Source organism: Cupressus sempervirens, chromosome 2 (assembly GCF_028749045.1).
Source record: "Cupressus sempervirens isolate cs-2001-9-10 chromosome 2, ASM2874904v1, whole genome shotgun sequence".
In the NCBI taxonomy this organism is placed as follows: domain Eukaryota; kingdom Viridiplantae; phylum Streptophyta; class Pinopsida; order Cupressales; family Cupressaceae; genus Cupressus; species Cupressus sempervirens.
The window spans coordinates 551,426,868-551,449,335 of NC_143119.1; the positions used below are offsets into that span (position 1 = coordinate 551,426,868).

General features: G+C 35.6%; 1 protein-coding gene across 2 annotated transcripts in view; it reads right to left on the reverse strand.

The window, feature by feature from the left end:
- Positions 1-22,468, reverse strand: part of LOC149573557 (protein TIC 22, chloroplastic-like) — a 202,027-nt gene that overhangs the window by 176,434 nt on the left and 3,125 nt on the right. For both annotated transcript variants that reach the window (XM_089814527.1, XM_089814528.1), the window contains exon 3: positions 9,921-9,980. In XM_089814527.1, the coding sequence (XP_089670653.1) occupies positions 9,921-9,980 (60 nt within the window). The remainder of the gene's footprint in view (positions 1-9,920; positions 9,981-22,468) is intronic.

The following is a 22,468-nucleotide window of genomic DNA, read 5'->3' on the forward strand; positions in this document are numbered from 1 at the left end:
TTTTGTTTTGTCTCTGTTGTTTTTTATTTGGTTTGGGCGATCCATGCTTTTGGCAAGGTGTTAATACTCTGCAATTTTTTGTAATGTAAAATGTATGGCCTTGGGACAGGTAGATATACGGTAGTAAGTTATATGGCCATACCTCAAATATTGTAATCTCTCTCTTTAATATCAATCTAATATCAATAATGTTACCTATCAAAATATCATATTCTGACAAGCAAGGCCACTGTTTCTTGTTCCCACGATTTAAAACTTTTCGTCCCGGTTCAACGAGCTATGATATTGCAATGACCAACAAACAACACAAACAAAAATAGCAACCTCAGCGTATTTAGATGAATAATAATAACAATTCACCCGTCTTGCAAAAACACCTGAAGAAGCATTAGAATCAAAATCTGACAACACCAAAGTGAACTTGACGATGAAAGACGATGAATGAACCTGAAGAGGTGACTTCTTACAAATAGACGCTCCCTCCAAGATTCTTGGAGCCCAAACTGGAAGCCCAAAATAAAAAACTAAGAGCATCACCCAACTCCTCTAACTCAACTGAGCTCATGGGAACCAAAAGTTTGACTTACTATAAATAGTAAGTCCCTCAAATGGAACCAAAACACACCATAGGCTACTGAAAAGTCTATAACTCGGCAACTAAGACCCTCAAATCCCACTATCAGCTCACGAGGGTCGTGATGGTGGACTAACCAAGCCAACAGCAGGAACCTGCTAAAAATGGGGACATTACATCCACCTTGATAATGTTGCCGACTCAACTGATGATGGACTCTTTTTCTCAACTCTTCTTCTACTTGATCTGTATATTTGTATAGATCCTTCTTGCTTATACTTCCTTCAATAAATATTTATCTTCCAAAGTCAGCATACATATGTTTTCTTTCCTTTATAGACACTTTTTACTAATTTTGAACCATTATATATAGGTATCCTTAAATATATGTTTTCATAATAACTTCATTTACATATTCTTCTCTTACACTTCAATTGTTGACTCCCTTTTTACACTCTATTGCACCGCTTACTTCACCTTTTCTATCTTATTTATTTTTCTTTTCTTTTTTTATTTCTCAAATGACAAAATTCTTATTTATATCTGACCTATCCTCAAAGTGTGACTTTTCAAATCCAAAAGTCGTATCCATAAATTACCTCCTTTGGATTAACAAATCACAATTTTTAGATCTAGCTTTTTCTTAATTGCACATCTTCAAAATGGCACATAGTCAATTAATTTTTATTGTGATCAATATGAATCTCTCCATGAGAAGACCTTTGCCACCAGCAGTCCATGAATATATAGTCATTGTACATATATAATTTACTGTAGAGAATTCTTCCATCACACTTTTGAGGTTTTCGCAATCTAGGAAATTAGTCATTGTCATCTCATCGAATTTAATATTTTTCAAAAGTCTTTGACCCACGATATCAATCTGACTCAATGTTACAACTAGCTTAAACAGTGTCCACGCTGTCTCGGGATTGGTTACGCCAGATTTCATCCTTCTCTTTTATCCTTTATTGATCTTCTTATGCCACGCTACTACTTATATATTGAATTTTGTTTGTTTAGATAGAGAAACTCATTTAATATTTGTCTAACTCCATCATTGCTGCCAGTATTTCTGAATTGCATATACAGTTATTGACTTCAACCTTCCACTTGCAGCTCTTACTTTGAATCACCAGTATATTAAATAAGATAATTATCGATATAAATATTTTAATGCCATCACAACATCTTCCACCCATTGACTTCACGGACTTTCTTTATTAAGGTTGATTAATGTTTGTTTTCACGCTCATACCTCTTAAAATCTCCATCTCCCTATTTATTAGTTCATATCGCTTAGCTTAAACTTGATATCATCTTTCACTCTGCTTGATATTCGATTCTTCATTCAAGGTAAATCATTGTAGAACATTCTCTTTGTCTGAATTTGTATAGTTGATGATGATTTGTTGGTATCTATACCTTTGTTTGAGGGTGACTCTTCCCATAATTTCTATATTACTTGATCTAACATAGAACTAAGTCTTTTGCAAGCCAATATCTTAGGAGTCTTTACGAGCCTTTTAGATGTGAACAAGATTTGGAACGATTATCATGGTTATATATATTCTTGTTGTAGTGTAGTTCTCGCCATTTCTTTCAATGATATTTGTATGTTCCAATATATAATCACTTTCATATTGTCATTCTAGGGAAAATATTCTTTAATTTTCTCCTATCCAATATTATCCTTCAAATAAGGTCTCTTGTCATGTAAACATGCCATTATGCTTCATGTGTCATGTTATGTTCATAAACTGCTCTTAACACCATGTTCAATGATATTTTATTGCTTGCTCATCCAAACCACTACAACTGTGCTTCTATCATCCTTTCATTGCAACCTCCAATAGATCAATCTCTCCTTAAGCTCATCTTTGATAAGTGCATTCATATTAGTTTGTAATGTGCAAATGCTAAATAAGGTATATGTTTTCCTGATATTAATTTGCCTTATATTCACACCTTTGACATTGATGGTGTTTACATCATAGTTCCCAGAATTTCCTTGAAATCGCCTAAATCGCCAGTTTTGCAATTCGATTGAGGCCATGCAATTTTTTTGGAGTCGTGAATTGGCTGAGGTGATTTTTTGCCATGAATCACCAATTCATGCAATCCATGGAAAAAATCGCATGAATAGGCCGCGTGGCAAGGCATAAAGTTGACTTCATTTTTTAATAAAAACACTTTTTTTTTTGTTTTTTTTTTGGCCTTTCCTCTTTGTTTTAACCCTAAATGGCCTTCTAATTGTTAAGCATGAGTAGAAGAGAGGAAAAGTAAGAGAGGAGAAAAGAAAAACCACAGGTTTCCAACCAGCAAGAAGGAAGAGCACCAAAAATATCAGAAGTCCATCTAGGGAGGCCATAAATTGCATTGGGAGCATTAAGGAGTCAATATCAACACTCAACTCATTTGCAAGAGGTAAATGCTGATTTTTTTTGCATGTTAATGTATTATGCATTTTTTGTTAAATTTTTTTAGTTTTCATTTGCAAATCTTGAATGTTTTTTAGTTTTACTAAATTGCAAACTAAGGTTTGTTGTTTTGTAGCTTTTGTTTATTAGTTTCAAACTTTGATATTTTACATGAATTTTCTTATTGCAGCAGCCCTTTGCTTTCATTTTCCGCAATGGGTAAAAAAGATGAATGTTGGAAATATACCGAAGAGTTTCCTAGAAGAAACAAATTTCAAACGAAATGTATGTTTTGTAAAGAAATAAATTCTGGAGGTATTTATAGATTCAAATACCACATTGGTGCTATACCTGGACATGATATTACAATTTGCACTCAACAAACTGCTGAGGCAAAATGCACTTGTTTAGTGGCATTAGAAACACATGAACAGGAGAAATTGAATAAGAAAATGCAACTTGAAGGGTCAAGGGCTATTGGCTCCCATGCTCCCATAGCCGCATCTGCATCTGCATCAGCTTTCGCATGCGTAGGTTGTGTTGGAGAGGGTTCTTCCAGGCCTCCTTTTTGTCCTAGTTCTAATGCTCATGCAATCTAGTGCTACTCGGTCTTATACTGAGACTAAGTCCAACTCCAACCTATTGCAACCTAGAGTGCAGAAAACAAAATGGATAGTCACTTTGTGCCCCCCACTCCTGGCTCACAACCCACACTTGAGGGCACTGGTTTGAACAAGGAGATTCATGATGTTGCCAGAAAAGAGATTTGCAAATTTTGGTACTTTTGCAATATTCCATTTGTTGCAGCTAGGTAATTGATTTTTTTTCTTTGTTTTCTTTAAGGTTAAACTTAGAAGTAAAACTTGAATTATATCTACTTGTTTTATGATTCATTGATTAATCGTAGATTCGCTTTACAAGCTTACATCATGATTTGACATCTAAATTTCTAATCATAATCTATTTGTGATAGGCCTCCTTATTGGCAAAACATGATAGATGTAGTTGTTATTTGTGGTTCGGGGTTTAAAGCCCCAACTCAGGTTGAGTTGAGTGATACCTCTTGGATGATATGGTAAAGGATATGAGGGTTGAGCTTGAGGAGAACTGAAAAGAGTGGATCGAAAAGGGTTGCACCATCATAACTGATGGTTGGATGGATAGGAGAAATAGAACACTCCTCAGTTTTCTTGTATCCTATGGAGGTGATTGATCATTCTACTTTCCTACATACATAATTGTGAATCATGATTGAATATTTCAAATTTTGATTTGTTGATTGCTAATTTGTTGATGATCCATTATAATTCGTTGTTTTGTAAGATATACCATGTTTCTTAAATCCATTGATGCTTCCACTCATATAAAAAACGCCACATACTTATTGGAGGTTATTGAGAAAGTCATCGCAGAGGTGGGGGAACAACATGTGGTGCAAGTGGTGACGGATAATGTAACAAGTTATGTTGTTGTAGGTAAACTTTTAACTTTTCAAGTTTTGAAAATAAATTTATTTGAAATTTGAACTTTTTCTAATTCCAAATTTCCTAAGTACTAACATGTTTGAATTTTTAATTAACTTAAAATTGTTGTAGGTAAATTTTTGATGGAGAGGCACCCCACCATATTTTGGTCCCCTTGTGCAGCACACTGCATTGACCTCATGTTGGAGGAAATTAGCAAGCTTGAGTGGGTCAAGTCATGTGTCGAAAAGGCAAAAAATATACGCAAGTTTATTTATAATCATTCATTTGTCCTTAGCACAATGAGAAAGTACGCAGGAGGCAAGGAGTTAGCTCATCCAGGCATCACGAGATTTGCTTCGAATTTCATCACACTGCAGTCCTTGTTGACATCAAGAGACAATTTGAGGCTCATGTTTGTTGGGTGGGAGTGGATCTCATCTTCCTATGCTACGACCACTGCAAGGGTAGATGTGGTGAATTGCATATTTGATGATGATAGTTTTTGAAAACCTACTAAAGAAATCCTTAAGGTAAATTTATTGCAATTTAACATTTAGTATTTTACAGTTTACTATTTAGTATTTAATATTTAATATTTAATATTTAATTGTTTAATGATTTAGTTTTACTTCAAGTTATATTATTTTATATTTAAGTTTTGACTCAAATTTTCGTTTAACTTTATATGTAGGTCACTGAGCCCCTTGTATCTCTCCTACGAACTGCTGATGGGGAGAAGCCCTCTATGGGCTACATATATGAGAGCATGGATAGGGCCAATGAGACCATTAGAGTTCAGTATGCAGGAGTGCAAGAGAAGTATGCCCCTATTTGGGATATCATTGATAGATGGCAGAATCAGCTCCACCAACCCATCCATGCAACAACTTACTTTTTGAATACGGCATTTCATTTCCGTCTTGACTCCAAGGCGGATGAGGAGGTTCTCACTAGCTTATATACAGTAATCCAGAGGTTGAGTAGTGATGAGGATAGCGTAGCTGCAATCATAAGCTCGACAAGTTCAATAATAAAGAAGGGCCACTTTTCTCTGGCAGGATGGCCATAGATGTTTGAACAACAATACAACCAAGTAAAAATTAAATAATATATTCATGAATTTGAAGTTTATGACTTATAAGTTGTGCATTTTAGATTTTAATTATTGATTATATAATTTTAAACTTGTAAATAAGACTAATTGTTTTTGTTTTCCCTTATTTCAGATAGATGGTGGCAAATGTTTGGGCCCACAACCCCAAAACTTCAAAAAATTGTCATCCATATTCTAAGTCAGCCAAGCAACACTTTTGGATGTGAGCGCAGCTAGTCCATGTTCGAGCACATCCACTCGAAGAGGAGAAATAGATGGACTGTGCAGAGGTTGAATGATCTTGTCTTTGTTCATTACAACCTTCATCTTAGGATCAGAAAAATTTTGGGCGCTGACTTCTCTCCGAACATTTTGGAGGAGATTGATCCAGAATCAGAGTGGCTCACTGAGGCTGTGGATCCAGTCTTCACTAAGGAAGACCGTGAGTGGGTTGACCAAGTGGATATAGAGGCTAAGGCTATGGCCATGGCAAAGGAGGCAGCTAGAGCACATTCAGGCACTAGTAGACGAACACGCACATGCATAGACACAAGTTGTAGCGATGTTCGTGAGCCCATCTTACATGCAGGGGATATGGCTCGGCAGTCCTCTAGGACCTACCTTAGACGCCTTTCTAGTAGGCAGACTGGATACTTAGAGGCTGATGCTGAGGCTGCAACCGAGCTTGAGGATGATGATGAGGCTTGAGTTGGAGCCTTGTTTTTTTCATTTTGTTTACAGATATTGATACTAATAGACATATGTTTCATGGATCTTCATCTTAGATTCTTACATACATTAATGATTTGATGTCTTATAGATCTTCATCTTACATACATTCTATGATTTGAATCATATGATTTCTATTTACTTCAGCTAGCCTACAATTTACATTTTACATGTAATATAGTTATGTATGTGATGGATTTATCATTTATGTTCCATGTTTATGTATGTTAAGTTTTAACTTCTATTTGATGATGTTATAGTGTGTTTAAATTATATTCAATAAAGGGTGCATGAAATAAGTTTTATATTGTTAAAATCTCTAAATTTAAAGGGATTTTTGAAATTTGTCGATTCATAGCCAATTCACGAGCGATTCATAGCCGATTCAAGATTCGAGCCGATTCAAGATTCGATTCGGCCTTGCCGATTTCGATCTAATTTCGATTCTCATTACTTTGGTTTACATTTACAATCTGTTCATCTTTGACATCAATGACCATATTTCCATCATGGAAGACCCAAAATATTTGAAGGGGTACCCAAAAGAGAGCTCGAAAAACCTAAAAAGAATATGTTGTCAATTTATGGATCCGCTGGCTCAAAAATTGAGGCACAAAAATCAAGGCACCCAAAAAATCGAATGACAACCCAATTGAGCTCTCAAAAAACCTACCAAAACCCTATAATCAAAAAAATAAAAATTGACCTCAAAATTTAGGGTTTCAAGCAAAAGCCTACCAGTTGCAAAGCAAGCTTTAAATAAAGGTGGATTTAGACAAATGAATGGTTGCAAAACTGAACCAAAAGTCGACGGATTGCAGAGACATCAAGGACTGTATGGAGGGGGCGATGTTTGTGGTAGGAAAAAGCACAGAAAAAAGCTTAAATCGAAGGAAGAAAGAAGCTTGACGCGAGCTCAAACACAAAAAAAATGCCATGAGAGGTCACGCAACCTGAGAATAAAATGAGCAAACTATGGTGGTCGATCAGACCCACAAGAGAAAAAGGATGTGATTTTTGCAGAGAAAAGGCACGATTTTTACCAGTCGCGAGCAAGAAAAATGACCTTCGTTTTTGTATGGACGCGATTTGCAAATCCTTAAATCCTAGCCGTAACTCAAGTGTGCACAGATGAATTTCTCGAGAAAAAAAATGGAAACCCTAGACGAACTGTAGAGAAATCCTTAGAAATAATTTCAAAAAAAAATTAGCAGATAATTTCGAAAAAATTTGAAGTATTGGCTCTAACACCATATTACGAAGTAATTGGTAAAATACTTGCTTGTTATTAATAGAGACCAAGAGGTCTACATATACAAAAGAATGGAATGATGATGTTTCCTTAGGAAATGATCGTAAAGAATAGAAACTTTCTATTCTAGATAAAAGAAAACTAACAATTATCCACAGCAAACTAAATATTTAAAAAAAATTAATATTTGCAATAGATTACAAACAAATAACCATTAACTAATAATAGAAGTTTATCTACTATCATAGTAGTTTCCCCTATTTATATTCCCCTAATATCCCTACCATGATTGATTAAAGCAAACATATAAAGAGTTCACAATATTCCCTATATTCCTTACATAAAAGATCACATAATAATACCAAAATTTATATTACATTTACATTCTTTATAAGAAATTATAAATAGGATCCACTATGCTGTCTACAATAAGAATTGATACTCCATACCAGATTATAGTCATAATATTCAGTTTCTGAGAGTAAGTATGACCACTGTAAATCAAATATGATTTTGTTTGGTGGTCTTCCTTGAATGCTGATCTTCGGTATATATATCTCTCCCTTGCAGCGCTAGTCATATCTTTCTGAAGATCACATCCCTTCCTTCCATGGGTGGTGTCTCCTTATCGATAACCGCTGCTTTTGATAACTAGAGTTGCAAAATGTTTAATACTTGTGTCTTTTCATTAACCCTGAGGCTGTATTTGGGGTGATCACCCCTTGATAAACATGCTCCTGGCTATCATCATACCACAAGAACTCATGCCAATGTAGAATTATTATCTTGACACATTAATTTCATGGATCAGAATTTTCAGAAAATATTGAGGTCTTATGAATAAGATGATTTTCTGATAAATGTGTCTATTTAGGTATTCTTCATGGTGGGGACATGACATGCCAAGTCCTATATTGAACTTAACCATATCATTCATGCTTACATGTTAACATTATCAACTATGTGTGCACTTTATCTTGCTCAATCTCTATTTTTAACTTTAAGTATAAGCATGCAGTTATAGGCTTTAGTATAAATCAAAAAGCATAAAACCCATTGCCCAATGTTAAAAAACCGTTTTAGCATTTTACCTGATAGAGAAAAGAAATAAATACAAATTTACATATCATTTAGAATAAATGTAAGACTACCTCAAAATTCAGCATAAAGCTTGTAAATTGCCGGTGCATAATGTCAAATTTTGGGTTGTTTTTATTTTAAAGAAGCTATACTTGAAGAGAAAAATTGCCACAGATGAATTCCATTTTTTGTTGCACTTAAAGATGCAAATTAAATTTCTTAACAATGTGAAGAGATATGTTTGCAGACAATTGTTATTACCTCAATTTTTTGCACTATTATCTAGAAAAGGACTTAAGCATCTAAACGTTTTATATTCTCATAAACATAGTTATCAGGATCAAAAAATAGTTCATTCTGCAGGTCCAAAAGCATTGAAAATCTGAAGTTTTTGAGAAAAATCATTCGAAATATAGCAGGAATTGTGAGGTTTGGACCAAATTGGAGAAATTGGAAGAAACTAAAAAAATGGATCTGATCAGCTCTGGGAGCCATTCTCATTAGTGCTCCAGGTTTCTAAATTTACAGTGAAGAAGTACTGAAAAGTTTATGTTCTGCCAGGACCTTCGTTACCCATGTTCCTCATCTTTTTCATTCCTGGTTACAATGATATTTTAATCTTCAAAGAGTTTTGTGCTTGAGAATATAGGGTTCATATAGCATCCATTTTCATGTTAACACATTTCCCCATTCACCATTTGCACCCCAAGAACAGGAGATTGAGTGAAACATAGCTGAAAAGATAACTAACAATTTCAAAGTTTAAGAGAAAAGGAACTTAATTGAACCTATGTGTGTGTGTGTGTCTACCTATATATATATATATATATATATATATATATATATATATATATATATATATATATATATATATATATATATATATATATAAGCCCAATAACTTTCATATATTAAACACAAAAATGATATAAACACAAACTCTTCCCTCATAACTTGTAATAGGTTGTCATAGTCTACTGAATAGACAAACCATTAAGTAAAATACATATAGCCACTCATGTGAAATGACGTGGGTGATATTTACTAACTGACTTATTTACTTTATGATTTTCCAGTAAAAATTTGTTAAAATTGCTTTAGCATGAGCAGCCCGTAAGCTCTCCTCCTGATAAGGAGTCAATATGGTTTTGTAATACTAGTAAACTATAAACTGCTACAGGCTTGGAACTGACGCTGTTTATATTAGACTTAATAGAACAAAAGATTGTTAAAATACATCAAAAAAAGACAAACTGTCTTAATTATGTGTAAACTGTGAATGCACTTCCTCGTTGCAGTTTATTACCTTGTCAAGCGAAAGAGGCACAACTTTCGCTCCTCGACCTAGCCCAGGTTGTCGCTGTACCTGAATAATCATATAAAATTATGAGCGAACTTTATACAGAGTTACAAATCCAGGCACATATTTTATAGAGAAAATGCTATTTAAAAAACATTCATATTGCAAACGTTCAGAGTTTACTGGTAAGATAGGCACCATGGAAAGAGTTGGTAAAAGAAATCTGAAAAAGGCTTAGCAAGGTATAAAGGAGCTAATAATCCAGAAGCATCCTTGCAGCAGCTCAGTGAGTGGGTTTCAAGTTCTCAAGCTTTGGTCACAGTAGTAATTTTTCCCAGTTTCTCTTTTTCTGAACAGCAACCTTTGAGTTTTAGTTAAATTTCTAAAACTTCAAAACCTTGTCCCAAAACAAGTTAATTAAATGCAGTATTGAGTTCAAGGAAGAGGCAGTAAGGTGAGAAATTCAAAAGAGTGGTGCAAATAAATAGTACATCAGAAAGATGGAATGGTACAATAAAATCAGCATTTGTGATTAAGGCCCTTGGGTGAACTTGCAAAGGACACTTACATCAACCAAAACCGTGCTTTAAGTGTCACCAAAATGAATCAAACAGGGCCAAAAACACAAGTACAAATAATCAATAAAATGTAGCATCTGCTAATGAAAAATCTGGCAATTTCTGGGCTTGGAGTAAACCAAGTAACTCTCCACCAAAAATCTGTATTTCTTAGATCAAAAATAAAAGCCACATGGGTGCATTTTCCAGACAAACTGTATCTTAACAACCTAAACAAAAAGCATTATATGGGATCGATGTTCACAATGGTCACTATACTAAAACTTGATGTGCCTGGAGGAGCCTTCTTCTAAAACGAAAAAATCCAGAGGCTACGCGAAGATGCAAAAAGTTAATACTAAATTCTTGTTTTCGATAACAATTACAAACAAGTGGTTATTGTACAGTAGGCCTAATGTAATGCTAAAATGGATATATCAACACTGAACAGGCATTTAATCCTCTTTCAAATAGTAAATTAAAAAAAAATCTTTTAAATTTCTATTCCCTTCCATGCAAAAAACCAAATACACTGCTGTAAATGTCAATGTAAAGAATCAATAACCCACCCAAAAACACAAGTCAGATACATCAACAGGCATTTAATGACAGTTAAAAATATTCAAAAGGAAAATTGGACATTTTTAAACTTGAATTAATATTAACAAGGTAAATCTCCACCAAAATCTAATTCTTTTATGCTGCAAAAGAGATCATCATGGGTGTATTTTCAAGCCAATCTGTCTGCACAATCTAAACAATATGCAGAAAGTGAAAAAGAAATTGACATTGGTGGCTGTTATGTCCCCGTTTGAAACCCTAATTATGATTTATCCATTTTGAAATAGGATTTAATAATAAATAATAATAAAGTTAAAATATAGGAATAAATCAATAAATAATAATAAATCACAATATAAAATATTAATAAATAGATGGTTACTGATCAGCATAATAATACAAGTTACGGAAGAACTAATGTGTTGCTAAAATAGAGGAGTGATACTAAGCAAGTATATCTATCAAGAATTTTGTGATATTTCATATTACTGTCAACTACTTACATAGTCAAAAATATGATGACTCAGCAGTATTACATGATAAAGCAATTCTAGAGCGATTGATTGAAGATCATCACCTTGAATTAACAGCCAAAAATTGACAGCAAGTGCCCAATCGCTAAGTACAATTCGATAATATGTGATATGTTGTGCAGACCAATGATCTAGAGATCGACTAACACAAGCATGGGGAGGGAAAGGATATGTCAAGCAAGTATGGATTAAGTAGTGATTATTATGGAGATTGCCACACATGCTAGCCTTAGATATTTGAGTGATTCTATGTGTGTGCAGAAAAATATAAATCAGCTATTGCAAATCAGAAAATGAGGAGAAAAGCAATAAAAGAAAAGATACAATGATAAGGATTTGCAATTGATTTATTAAAGTTGCTAGAGACTAAACATCACCGATTATATTAGAGTTGTTGGTCAATCCATCAACGAAAGCAATTCAGTTAATGATCATAATGCTTAGTCAAAAGAATAATAAAGATTTGGTTGGATTATCTCAAGGTTGTGATCATAATTATGGAGTGACTATTATTAAAGAAGAGCCGCAACCTGTTTATGACAAAACCTTCGAAAAAGGTACATGAGAGATAAAAAGAAGGATGAGAGAAAGGAAGGAATATTGGCAGCACTCAGAAAGGGGATCAAATCATATTCAACTGACATATGGTCTAATGTATGTGTGTGCATTTGTGCTGTAGCATTTAGATGTTTTGAATTTTCTATAATGGTGGAAATCAGAATTATATATCAGTTATACGATATTTTATATATGTATATATACATTCATAATGCATCAGATTATTAATATGTACATAGCCAATTCCTTAATCACTCACTGATATGTTAACAGGATAGGTTGGTGTTGTATAGGGAGAGGCAGAGTAAAATCTCACAATGTAGGAGGAAACTCCCAAGATGGGATAGGGATGGGAACTTGAAACCTTGAGGGAGCCTACTTGGAGATTGGTGTCAAGCGCCCTACACAAAGTTAATCCCGATCCTTCTCAAAGCTATTCATTAGGAGAAAAGTGATAAACTGGGGCTTAAGTATGCAGTATGGATCAGTGATATTTAAATGTGTAGTTACATATGTTAATCATTGGTAATTACTAATTAGCACTCTCGTAGTAGGGAATGTTACACATATGCCACATTCATGTTGCCATTAGTGACAGACAATTAAAGATGAAGCAAGAAGACATTAGTCGGTAACAGTGAAAAGAAGAACAAGGTTAACCGAGTTACAGTGCATTGCCCGAGCACAAGGAAAGAGTAAAGAATAAAGTTGTCAAGTCTTACCGAGCACCAACATACACTGAGTAAGAATGTTAAGCGAGCACAGAGGTCATTGAGCAACTGCAAGCATAACCCAGTCCAAAGGACATTGAGTGATAGCATATTTACCTAGCAAAAACAAAGTGTACATGGAGTTGAACAGAGGTTACTTAAATGTTTGAAATGGTGCAAAAGTTTATGTAACGATCATGTAGAGCAAGAGAAATGGTTTACACAAAGCGAGACAAAAATTTGAAAAGATTTGGAACGATTTGTTGGTAAGAGTGAATTACTTGTTTATAATTCCAAGGCAAAGAAGGCCAATGAAATAACCAAAAAAAGGTGTGAAGTATGGAACAAGGACTATTTTAGATCGTTAACTTCGATCTATGATACATTCTAGCAAATTCGTAAACCCTAATAAGGTCAAAGATTGTAAGGGACAAAAGAAAACTATTTAAGGAACTACAAGGGACAGTTTAAAGTTGTTGTTGAGATGAGATTTGCTGCTATTGTTATTGTTATGTTGAGAAGGGGTTAAAGCAGAGATTGAAGCAGCATAAGGAAGGATTGGTTATATCAGTTGCTTGATGGAATATATCAGTGAGCAGAAGAGGGATCTGATTGGCAAAGTAAGTTGCACTCTAAAGATCAATTTACTGTTATTTTCTAACCATTGTAGCAGGCTAAATCCTTTCACAAGGTAGACTTAACAGTCTTTATGTAAATCTCTTAACCGAGTACACAATAGCATAGTGTTTTAAAATCCTTGCAAAAGGTAGATCCTAATAGATCTATTTGTATTACTCCTAGTAGAGTGAGTCACCAAAAGTGACAAAACATTGTAGCCCTAACAAGGCACCCTCTTACAATAGTACTAATGTATTTGTGTGTACCATCCCCACCACAGTTATCCCCCTAACCAAGGGTTTTTGCGTGACCAAATACTTGTGTTATGTGTGATGATTTTATAGTTTAAGTTTTCATGGTTGGTGCAAGTTCAATTCGATAAGTTGTTTTCATTTACAAGTATTGTGGTTAATGTTATATGGTTACCAAGTTGTGAAAAGGACATGGGCAAGACAAATTTTATTTAAGGTTTAAAGTTTTAGAGGATATTGATTCACCGCCCCCCCCCTCTCAGCATCCTACCTTTCCTAAATAATCCAACAAGGAATGTTATAGATTGTAATTCCCAAGTGCAAATCTAAATCCTAGATGGGAATTTTAGGGTAAAACAAGTATAGTCCTAGTTGGGGACATTACTATGGCTAAGTGGCTTATTAAAACTCTACCTAGCAGAGGTGTCTTCTATTCAAAGGGAGAATGCCAGATAATTGTATAGCAAGTGTACAATTTGTAAATAGTTTAAGATGTGAATGCAAACACAAATTTTTGTTTTCAAATGGTATTCCTGATCACAAAACACTGGATATTTTCTTCTGGCATTCACCTAATATGGGTTTCTATTTTTCTCAACCCTACAAACACCTTCAATAACATTATAATACCACTTCAAATCAATAAATAACATTTATTATGTTCATATCAATTGCAAAACGCATTCAAACTAAGTCAATGATACATCGAATTTCATCCATTGAATCCAAATTTGAGCAAACTTTTACCCTTTTCGAACTTCATTCGAATTTTCTGATATTAATATAATATTATTATTTAATATAATATTATGTTATTTAATTTTATATTGAGTTATTTAGTTTAATTATTTAGCAATGTCAATCTATATTGACAATTTTGTGGATATATTACTTATATTTAAAAACAAATAAATCTATAAGGAATTTAATGTCGATTTTGTTTTCGAATTTTTACCTTTGTCGAGTTTCATCCGAATTTTATGATTGACGAACTCAAATTTGAATTCGAACCTCGTGATTTAGCATATAAAGGTAAATCGTGCAAGAAATGCCTAAATATAGATTGAGTCAAGAAATTACTATGGAGAAACCATGAAGAGAAAAAAATCCAGCAAGAGTGAGCATTTTTTCACTATTCTCTGCAACTTGAAAACACTTATGCTCTTACAACAGCAAAAATGAACATAGAATAAAGCTTACAATGAGAGCAAACCACTCCAACAACACTTAAAAATCAATATAGGCCTTTCCTAAAACCTCCCATATGCCAAAAATGAAAGTTCACACATCAATAAGGCAAATTGAAATGAAAATACCATGGATTGTCCGCACTATGACAGATTTGGTGTTTTCACAAAGAGGAAACTTCAAAAGAGCTGCTACTAGGATGATTTCACCACTTTCATTAGAAAGCAATTTTGCAATCATTATGGAAGTGGTAAAGTCACCACGCTTTCGTGTTTGCCACCGAAGAACTGGCAAAGAAGTCAAGCTTGTTTTTACATTGCTTTAGACAACTTCAATCCAGTTTCAAGGCATTCTAAGATGATCTAAATCAGCCTAACATTCCTCTTACACAAATATGATCCCTTCTGCATTCTACCACACCAAACAGTCAAACTCCCAATTCTGAGGTGTGAGACAATCTTCATAACTAGAAATGGCAACTCTTGATGCCATTGTCTAGCAGCTTTGATCCAATTTACAAATCACACTTCCCCACTAAGAATGCTTCTGGTCTCCAACGGCCCAAGGACTCAACATTTGATAAAAATTCTTCCCAAACAATATAGTCATAGACCCTTCTAAGACAATTGTTCTACAATCTGATATGAATCAAAGCTCACAGGTCTAAACTTCTTAACTGGTCCAACCAAAATATCAGAACTGAAAGCCAAACAATTCCGACATGCCTCAAAATTTAACAATCAAATGTTGTGTGCATTACCCCCATATGGGAGCAACTCTTTGAGCCCAATAAACGGCTCTACAATTTGCTGCACCTGTTGACCCTCTTGTTGTTCCATATTTGAATGCAGCCTTGCATTGTTTTGACCACAGCTCTCCCTTGTTCTTCATGCCCACCCAACAATGGAAGAAAAATCTTCACACTAGCATTAATCAGCTTCTTGATGCATGAAATGTGTCTCATAGAGACCTTGGACTTGCAGACAAAGAGTTCAAGGTGAAAGTGTTTCTCATTCAAACAAAGCCAATACTTATTCCTCCTCCTAAAATAAACTGCACCCTAGCATAGAAATAGGGGCTTCTAAAAATAACATCTCTAAAGGTATATCTATCATAACTTCATCTCTAAATTCCAGCATGAGCCAAATAGTAACTTGATTTGCTTGGTCATTATCTCATCCGCTCCTTGCTTCAACCACCCTGTTGGTCTGACTTTTTCTGCAGTAAAAAATTTTTCAGTTAAACCATAGGAAAGTCAGATGTTCTATGTCTAAGTGAAGTATAAGGTTTTGGATAAACCATCTATAAGAAATATTCGCCATATAAGCCCTATATTCATCCCTATTCATAAATGGTCGGGCGCGAAATTTTCAAATTTCAAAAGAAGCGAATATGCTTTCGTATTCCTTTTCCTTTCTCCCGGGTTACCTTTCTTCCTATTTGTCCCAACCGTCAGATCCGATTAGATCTACCGCTGGCGTTACCTCGCTATTGAAAGTTGCATGCTCATTAAGTATAGCGAGATAGCGAGTGTTGAGTTTTTAAGCGGTGGGACCATGAAGTGAAGGTGCGGCGATCGAAGATTTGCTTATTAAATGCTTTATTGTGCAGGTACACTTTGCAATTCGCCATAAAAAAGGGGAAGAGGGACCCACTAGAATATCTGACATCAGAGCCGAAATGTTGATCTTTCCGGAAGTTCCGCCACCTCGCTATCGGAAAATTGAGGTGTTTCACCGTTAGCGAAGTAGCAAGGCCACGTGAAAATCTAAAAATGATGACATTGCATCTTGCTTGTATCATAATTACACCAGGTGGCATGACCAGTCATAAATACTGTTGTCAGAATCAATTTTAATTGACAGAAGTAATTACTGGGTACCCCTTGAATTTTCCGGCACGGAATCCTTTAATGTGCCGAAGCTCGCTACCTCGCTATCGGAAAATTGAGGTGCTTCACCGTTAGCGAGTTAGCGATGCCCCGTAAAATGGCAAAAGATCGGCAAGATCTTTGATGACGTGTAATGACCGATGACTGTGATAAATTTTGACATGTGCCAGCTATGCAGAGATCCGATTCTCATTAATACCTATCTGACTAAATGTACAAGAAATCTTGAACGTCAGTTTGAAGTAGATCAACGGAGCTCGCTACCTCGCTATGAAGAGTTGCAAGGAAGATAATTACAGCGACATAGCGAGTAGGGCCCGCCGCCTTCTTTCTTAAGAAGTCATGCAGCGTATCTTTCGATCATTTCTTTGATCCGATCAACGGTTGTCGCCGCCTCGTCATGGCAAGGTGCTTGTTCTTTATGCATAACGAAGTAGCGACATGCTGACACGTGTTCTCCGTCGTCAGTGGGTCTAAATGTAAGCGCCATCAAAAGAAAGAATTATGTACGTGGCAAGCTCTCATTGGGTAAAATAACTGACATGGCAAATATAACTCCTAGTTGTTCTCTTTGTACCGCATGATCGTAGGATCTTTGAAGATCGACGGCGCAGTTTTAAATAAAAAATGCAGTGCCACTCTCTGTATTAATTAGACAAGAAAGCTTCGTCCGTGAGAAAAAACAGAGTATAATACAGAGAGATTGCATCAGTTTCATTTCACGCGAGAAAAGATTTGAAGCCATTCTTGTGCAGAAGCTATTACTGAAGGAAAAGCGTGCCAAAGTTGATAAAAATTGTCAAGTTATCTGTTCGCTGAAATTTTGCAGGAATACTAAGGAGAACTGAGACAGAATTCAAGTAAGTAAAACTGCCATCATCTTCGTGAGCTTTTAAGTTTTAAAAAGGATAGCCCAAGATGCCTCCTAAGAAGGGATTTACAGGAGCAGTAAACTACCTGGATAGAAATGTGCATGATGATTTGCTTGAGTTACTTCCTGAGTTTACTGTAGAAACGGTGCAAGTTAAGAGGTTGACCTCACTCAACCCTAGGCTCAGGGTAGCTGATGGATTGTATGATAAGGGTAATTGGGTCCGGGATGCTCAAACTGCTCAAACTGGTTTGAGTTTATTCAAAAAATGGTTTGCAGAGAGAAAGGTATATGCCCCTCATGCCAATATTTGGAATTTTGATCTTGGGAAGCTTGTTGTCCCCAGCGTGTTCATGGATTTTGACCTGCTTGAAGCCATAGCAAAAAACTATGACCAAGCCACTAAGGTAGTGAGGAGAATAGATGGTGAGGCTTTAGTTACCATCAGTCCCGAGGAGATTAGGAAGGTTTTCAGTCTGGGACCCCTCACCATGTATCATGTGCCCATTAATCTGATAGATTTAGAAAAAGAATATATATCCAAGAGGGATGTAGTTAGACAGGGTGCACTGAAAGCCCACATAGGCCGGATTGGAGGCCTCCCAACCATAACATCATCTTCTAAAGAGCCCTTCAAGAAATCATGTTTTAATGCCAGGGCAGTGGAGATATATAGGACCCTGTGCAGAGTCTTCAGAGAGGGCGAAGAAGACTTTATTCCGGTGAGCTTCATGTATATGATCACCCAAATCTCTTCTTTTGGTGTGGAAATAATTTTTGATTTTGCATCTTACTTGGCAAATGAGATCCATCATGGATTGGTGGGGATTGCACAGGGCAAGGTGGAAAAGGTTTGGGGTCAGTATTCCTTACTGATGCATATGTTTCTTTTTAAAGGGGCCACTTATTTTGGTAAAGAAATGGTTTTAAATAGAGAACAAGAAGGGGAAGCACTGCCAGTCCAATTATGGAGTGCAGACATGACCTGGGAAGCAGAAAATGCTAGCTTCGTTAGATTTGATAGGCACTTTGCCTCCAAACTAAGGTGCCTCATATTGAGTGATAATCCCAGAATCCCTAAGGCATTAATGCACCTTGTCAGGCCTATGGACAAAACCCATAATCTGAAAGTTTCACATAATTGGGGAGATATTATCCCATATTCAGTCTCAATGGTCATCAGGGTCTATGGTTTCAAAGGAACACCCCATGTGTTACCCTATCAGGTACCCTTGAAGGTAGGGATAGCTGAATTTTTGTGGCAGTTGGGAGGAGTGGAGGAGGCCTTTTTGCACAAAAGGGGGACAGGATCAATTTTTCCTACTTGTACTATAGCCCACCAGTTTGTGATAACTAAAGAAGGGTGGGTCTTCCTCCATAAAATTTTGGATCAATATAAAATGGCAGTGTCTCACTCTCGTTTTTGTGATACAGAAGGTTTCTTTAACTCTGCCCTTAGATTGAGAATCAAGCTTCGTCCATTTCAGCATGAATTCTATTTTCCTGAAGATATAATAAGAAATGAATACTCTCTCCATGAGCAAGAAATAAAGAAAGAAAAATGGAGAGTCTATTCAAAAGTTTTGGAATTCATTAATTGTTTTGACAAAGATTTCAGTCCTCTTAGTAATGCTGCAAACTATGCAGATAAAATACATAAGCTCATGAGTAATTTCTCTGAGATAATGGAAGTAATGAATGAGAAGAAACAGCATTTTATTAATTCTTTTCCAGATAAAGCCAGAGAAATTATGAGAAAATTGGGTTTCACCCCCAACATTGGAATAGGTCCACTGGTGGTACGGAAGAAAACAGGATATACTATTGTCCGACAGCAGGTGCCCGTTGTGCATAAAGAAAAACAGATAAGTGAATCCACCAGCACTGTCCTAGAAGAAAGACCCCCTGAACCTTCCCCTAAACGAAGGAGAATAATAAGGGAGGAAGAATCCCCTGATGAAAGTGGCTCACCTTCTCAAACCCCAACAAGAATTGAGGAAGAACAGCTCACCAATGAGCAATTTGAACAAATGGGGTCACAAGGAGAAATTTTTGTTACACAAGTAGAGATTGATGAAGGGAACCCTCAGGAACCCCTTGTACCAAGTTTTGAATTAACTACAGCAGATTTCAGAGGAAGGGAATTGGACCCTGTTTTGGAACAAGCCAGTCAGCATTTTTTGTCTGATAACAATTTTGTAAGATCTAGGGCTTTCCATCAGTTTGCGTGGAGAGTAAACATGCACATTTTTGAGCAAAGGTGCAATAATATGAGAGCAGAACATCCAGAAATGGATGAGACCTCCATTCAAAATTTAATAAAGGAACAAATGGTTCAAGAGTTCCAAAATATTACCCCTGATGAGGGAAGACAGATGGTAAAAAATGCTAATGTTTTATTATTGCCCAATTGGGACATTGCTAACGCATTAGTTTTTAATTCTGTTTCAAATAATTTAGGGCTCCAGGATCCAAATAAAGAGGAATTCTTGGGTACAGCGTTCAGCAATGATCAAGCTGCCCTTGTTATGTGGTCCCTGAGAAGAGGATCCAGAATTGCTTCATCACAGCCTGATGATTCAGGATTGACAGGGAGTATCATTGTAAGAAGAGTTGCTGACACTTCAAATGTACAGGCAGCCCACATGAATGTGGATTATTCTAAATTTGCCCTGGCTACTGCAGAAAGAGAAGAGAGGGAAATGACTGATATGCATAATAAATATGAAGTAGTGGTGGAAGCCTATAATCAAGAGGTAAAAAGGAGAATTGAGTTAGAAAACAGGGTATCTCAATTAGAAAAGGTACTTGGAAAGAGAAAAGTGGGAGAATCCAGTACATTAAGAATTGCATATCCCCCACAGTCACCTGTGGTATTAACCCCTATTATTGAGATACCTGACACCCCTGAAAGACCCCAATTCTATACTGCAGAGGAATTTGAAGCAGAAAAAACCAAATTACATGAGTGGCAAATAGAATTTAGAAATCAGCAGGAAGAGAAATGGAGGCAGGGTGTGACATACTTGAGGGATAAAATACAATGGTCAAATTTTTATGATCAGTTGACAAGGATTGTAACCCTCATGGATGAATTAAATAAAGAAAAGAATGGATTAGATTCTCTGGCACAGAAGTGGAGACAGAGAAATAATGATGTTACAATTATTTGTATATCTGCAGTTCAAATGCCTTATCATCAGGTTGAGAGGATTTTTGATTTATTGAATCAATTAGATAATTTTGAAAATAAAAGAGATTCTTTACAGAGGAAATTGATACTCTGTTTTTCAAGATATCTTGCTAAAAAATTCACCCTATTTCCTTGTGCCTTAGAATCTGTTGATACAGTAAAGGAAAAGGACAAATGGAAAAAGGAAATGGATGAATTATTCGATAACAGAATAACAAACATCATCAGTGAGACTGGCTATTGGTTTTGGGCAAAGACAAATGAAGAGCTGGTAAAAATACAATTGTATTATGCTGATATAAGAAAAGAATTCGATGATTTAGAAGAAAATGCCAATTCTTTAATAAAGGTACAAAGAGAAACCCTAAGTTTTGATTGGCTAGATGATGATACTTTCAACAGATGGAAAGATCAGTTTAGTGAACAGATGTCAGGGGACGATGACGAGGAAGATGTAAGAGTAATAGTTACTCTTGTAGTCAGCAATGATGATATAGAAAATCCCCAGGTTAAAGTGATTTTGCATGTAACAGAAGATGATACATCACTTGCAGACCTTATGGGTATGTACTCTGAAGATGAGGAATGATTGCGAGAGCAGATCATAACAACCAAGAGGCATAACAGAAAGGGACCCGCCAAGAAGTGCTATTGTAATCAACCTTTCTGTTATTCTAGTTTTTTGTTTTTTAAAAGGAGGACACCTGTCACCTACTGTAGCCTGAAGCTTGTTGCATCTCACATTATTTAAGTGAGATCCCAAGGCTAAAGAAGGGTCCGAATTTGGTTTTCACTAAGTATTATGCTTAGTTCTATTTTTGGTCCAAACATTTTGGGAAAAAAATTTATAGTATACTTTTTCTGTCAAAATTTCTGAGATATGGATGAATGTAGAAAGAACTGTGCTTCTTCTCTGAAGGTTTTTCCGGGTCTTTTGTAAAGGATATACCATTTTCAAAGGAAATGAATACAAATTATGAACTGTCCCCATATCTGTTCTTCTCTGAATTTTGTCTCCTTTTTAATACTGAGCTACCTTGATGTTGTGTGAGTAAAAGCTTATGCAATTGATTGCAATTTAGTAAGACTGTACATCCATTTGTTATTGCTGTTAATTCAAAGGATTAAGTAAAGGCTTTGATGAATGTGATGAGGTTGCTTGGGTGTTAATAAGGATTTTTGAATGATAAATTCTGGTAAGAATTGCTGATGAAAATTCGTTGCAAGGCAACAAATTAGATCTAAGAATTTACTTGACTATGAATTCCCAATGGATTAGGCACTGATCGAAAGTATTTCAGCCCAAAGGAGAAGTATATTATAACTAGTCTTTTTCAAAATACATCATAAAATCAATTTTCATTTATCTTTCCTGTAAGATTTTCAAAGTTGGCCAGCACTTGCCTGCATGGATTGTTTTAGCTTCATTTAGCCATTGTTGTTGGAAACATCTGCAGAGCTATAGAAGATTTCTTGGCCATATCTATTCAAGGGATGTGTTATCAGTTATTTACCTATATTTTTTGAGGATTTAGAGATGAGAATCAAAATGAAACTAAGAATAATTCTCATACAATTATTCCATCTTTGAACCATCCCCGGGTGCACCCGCCCTGGTTTTAC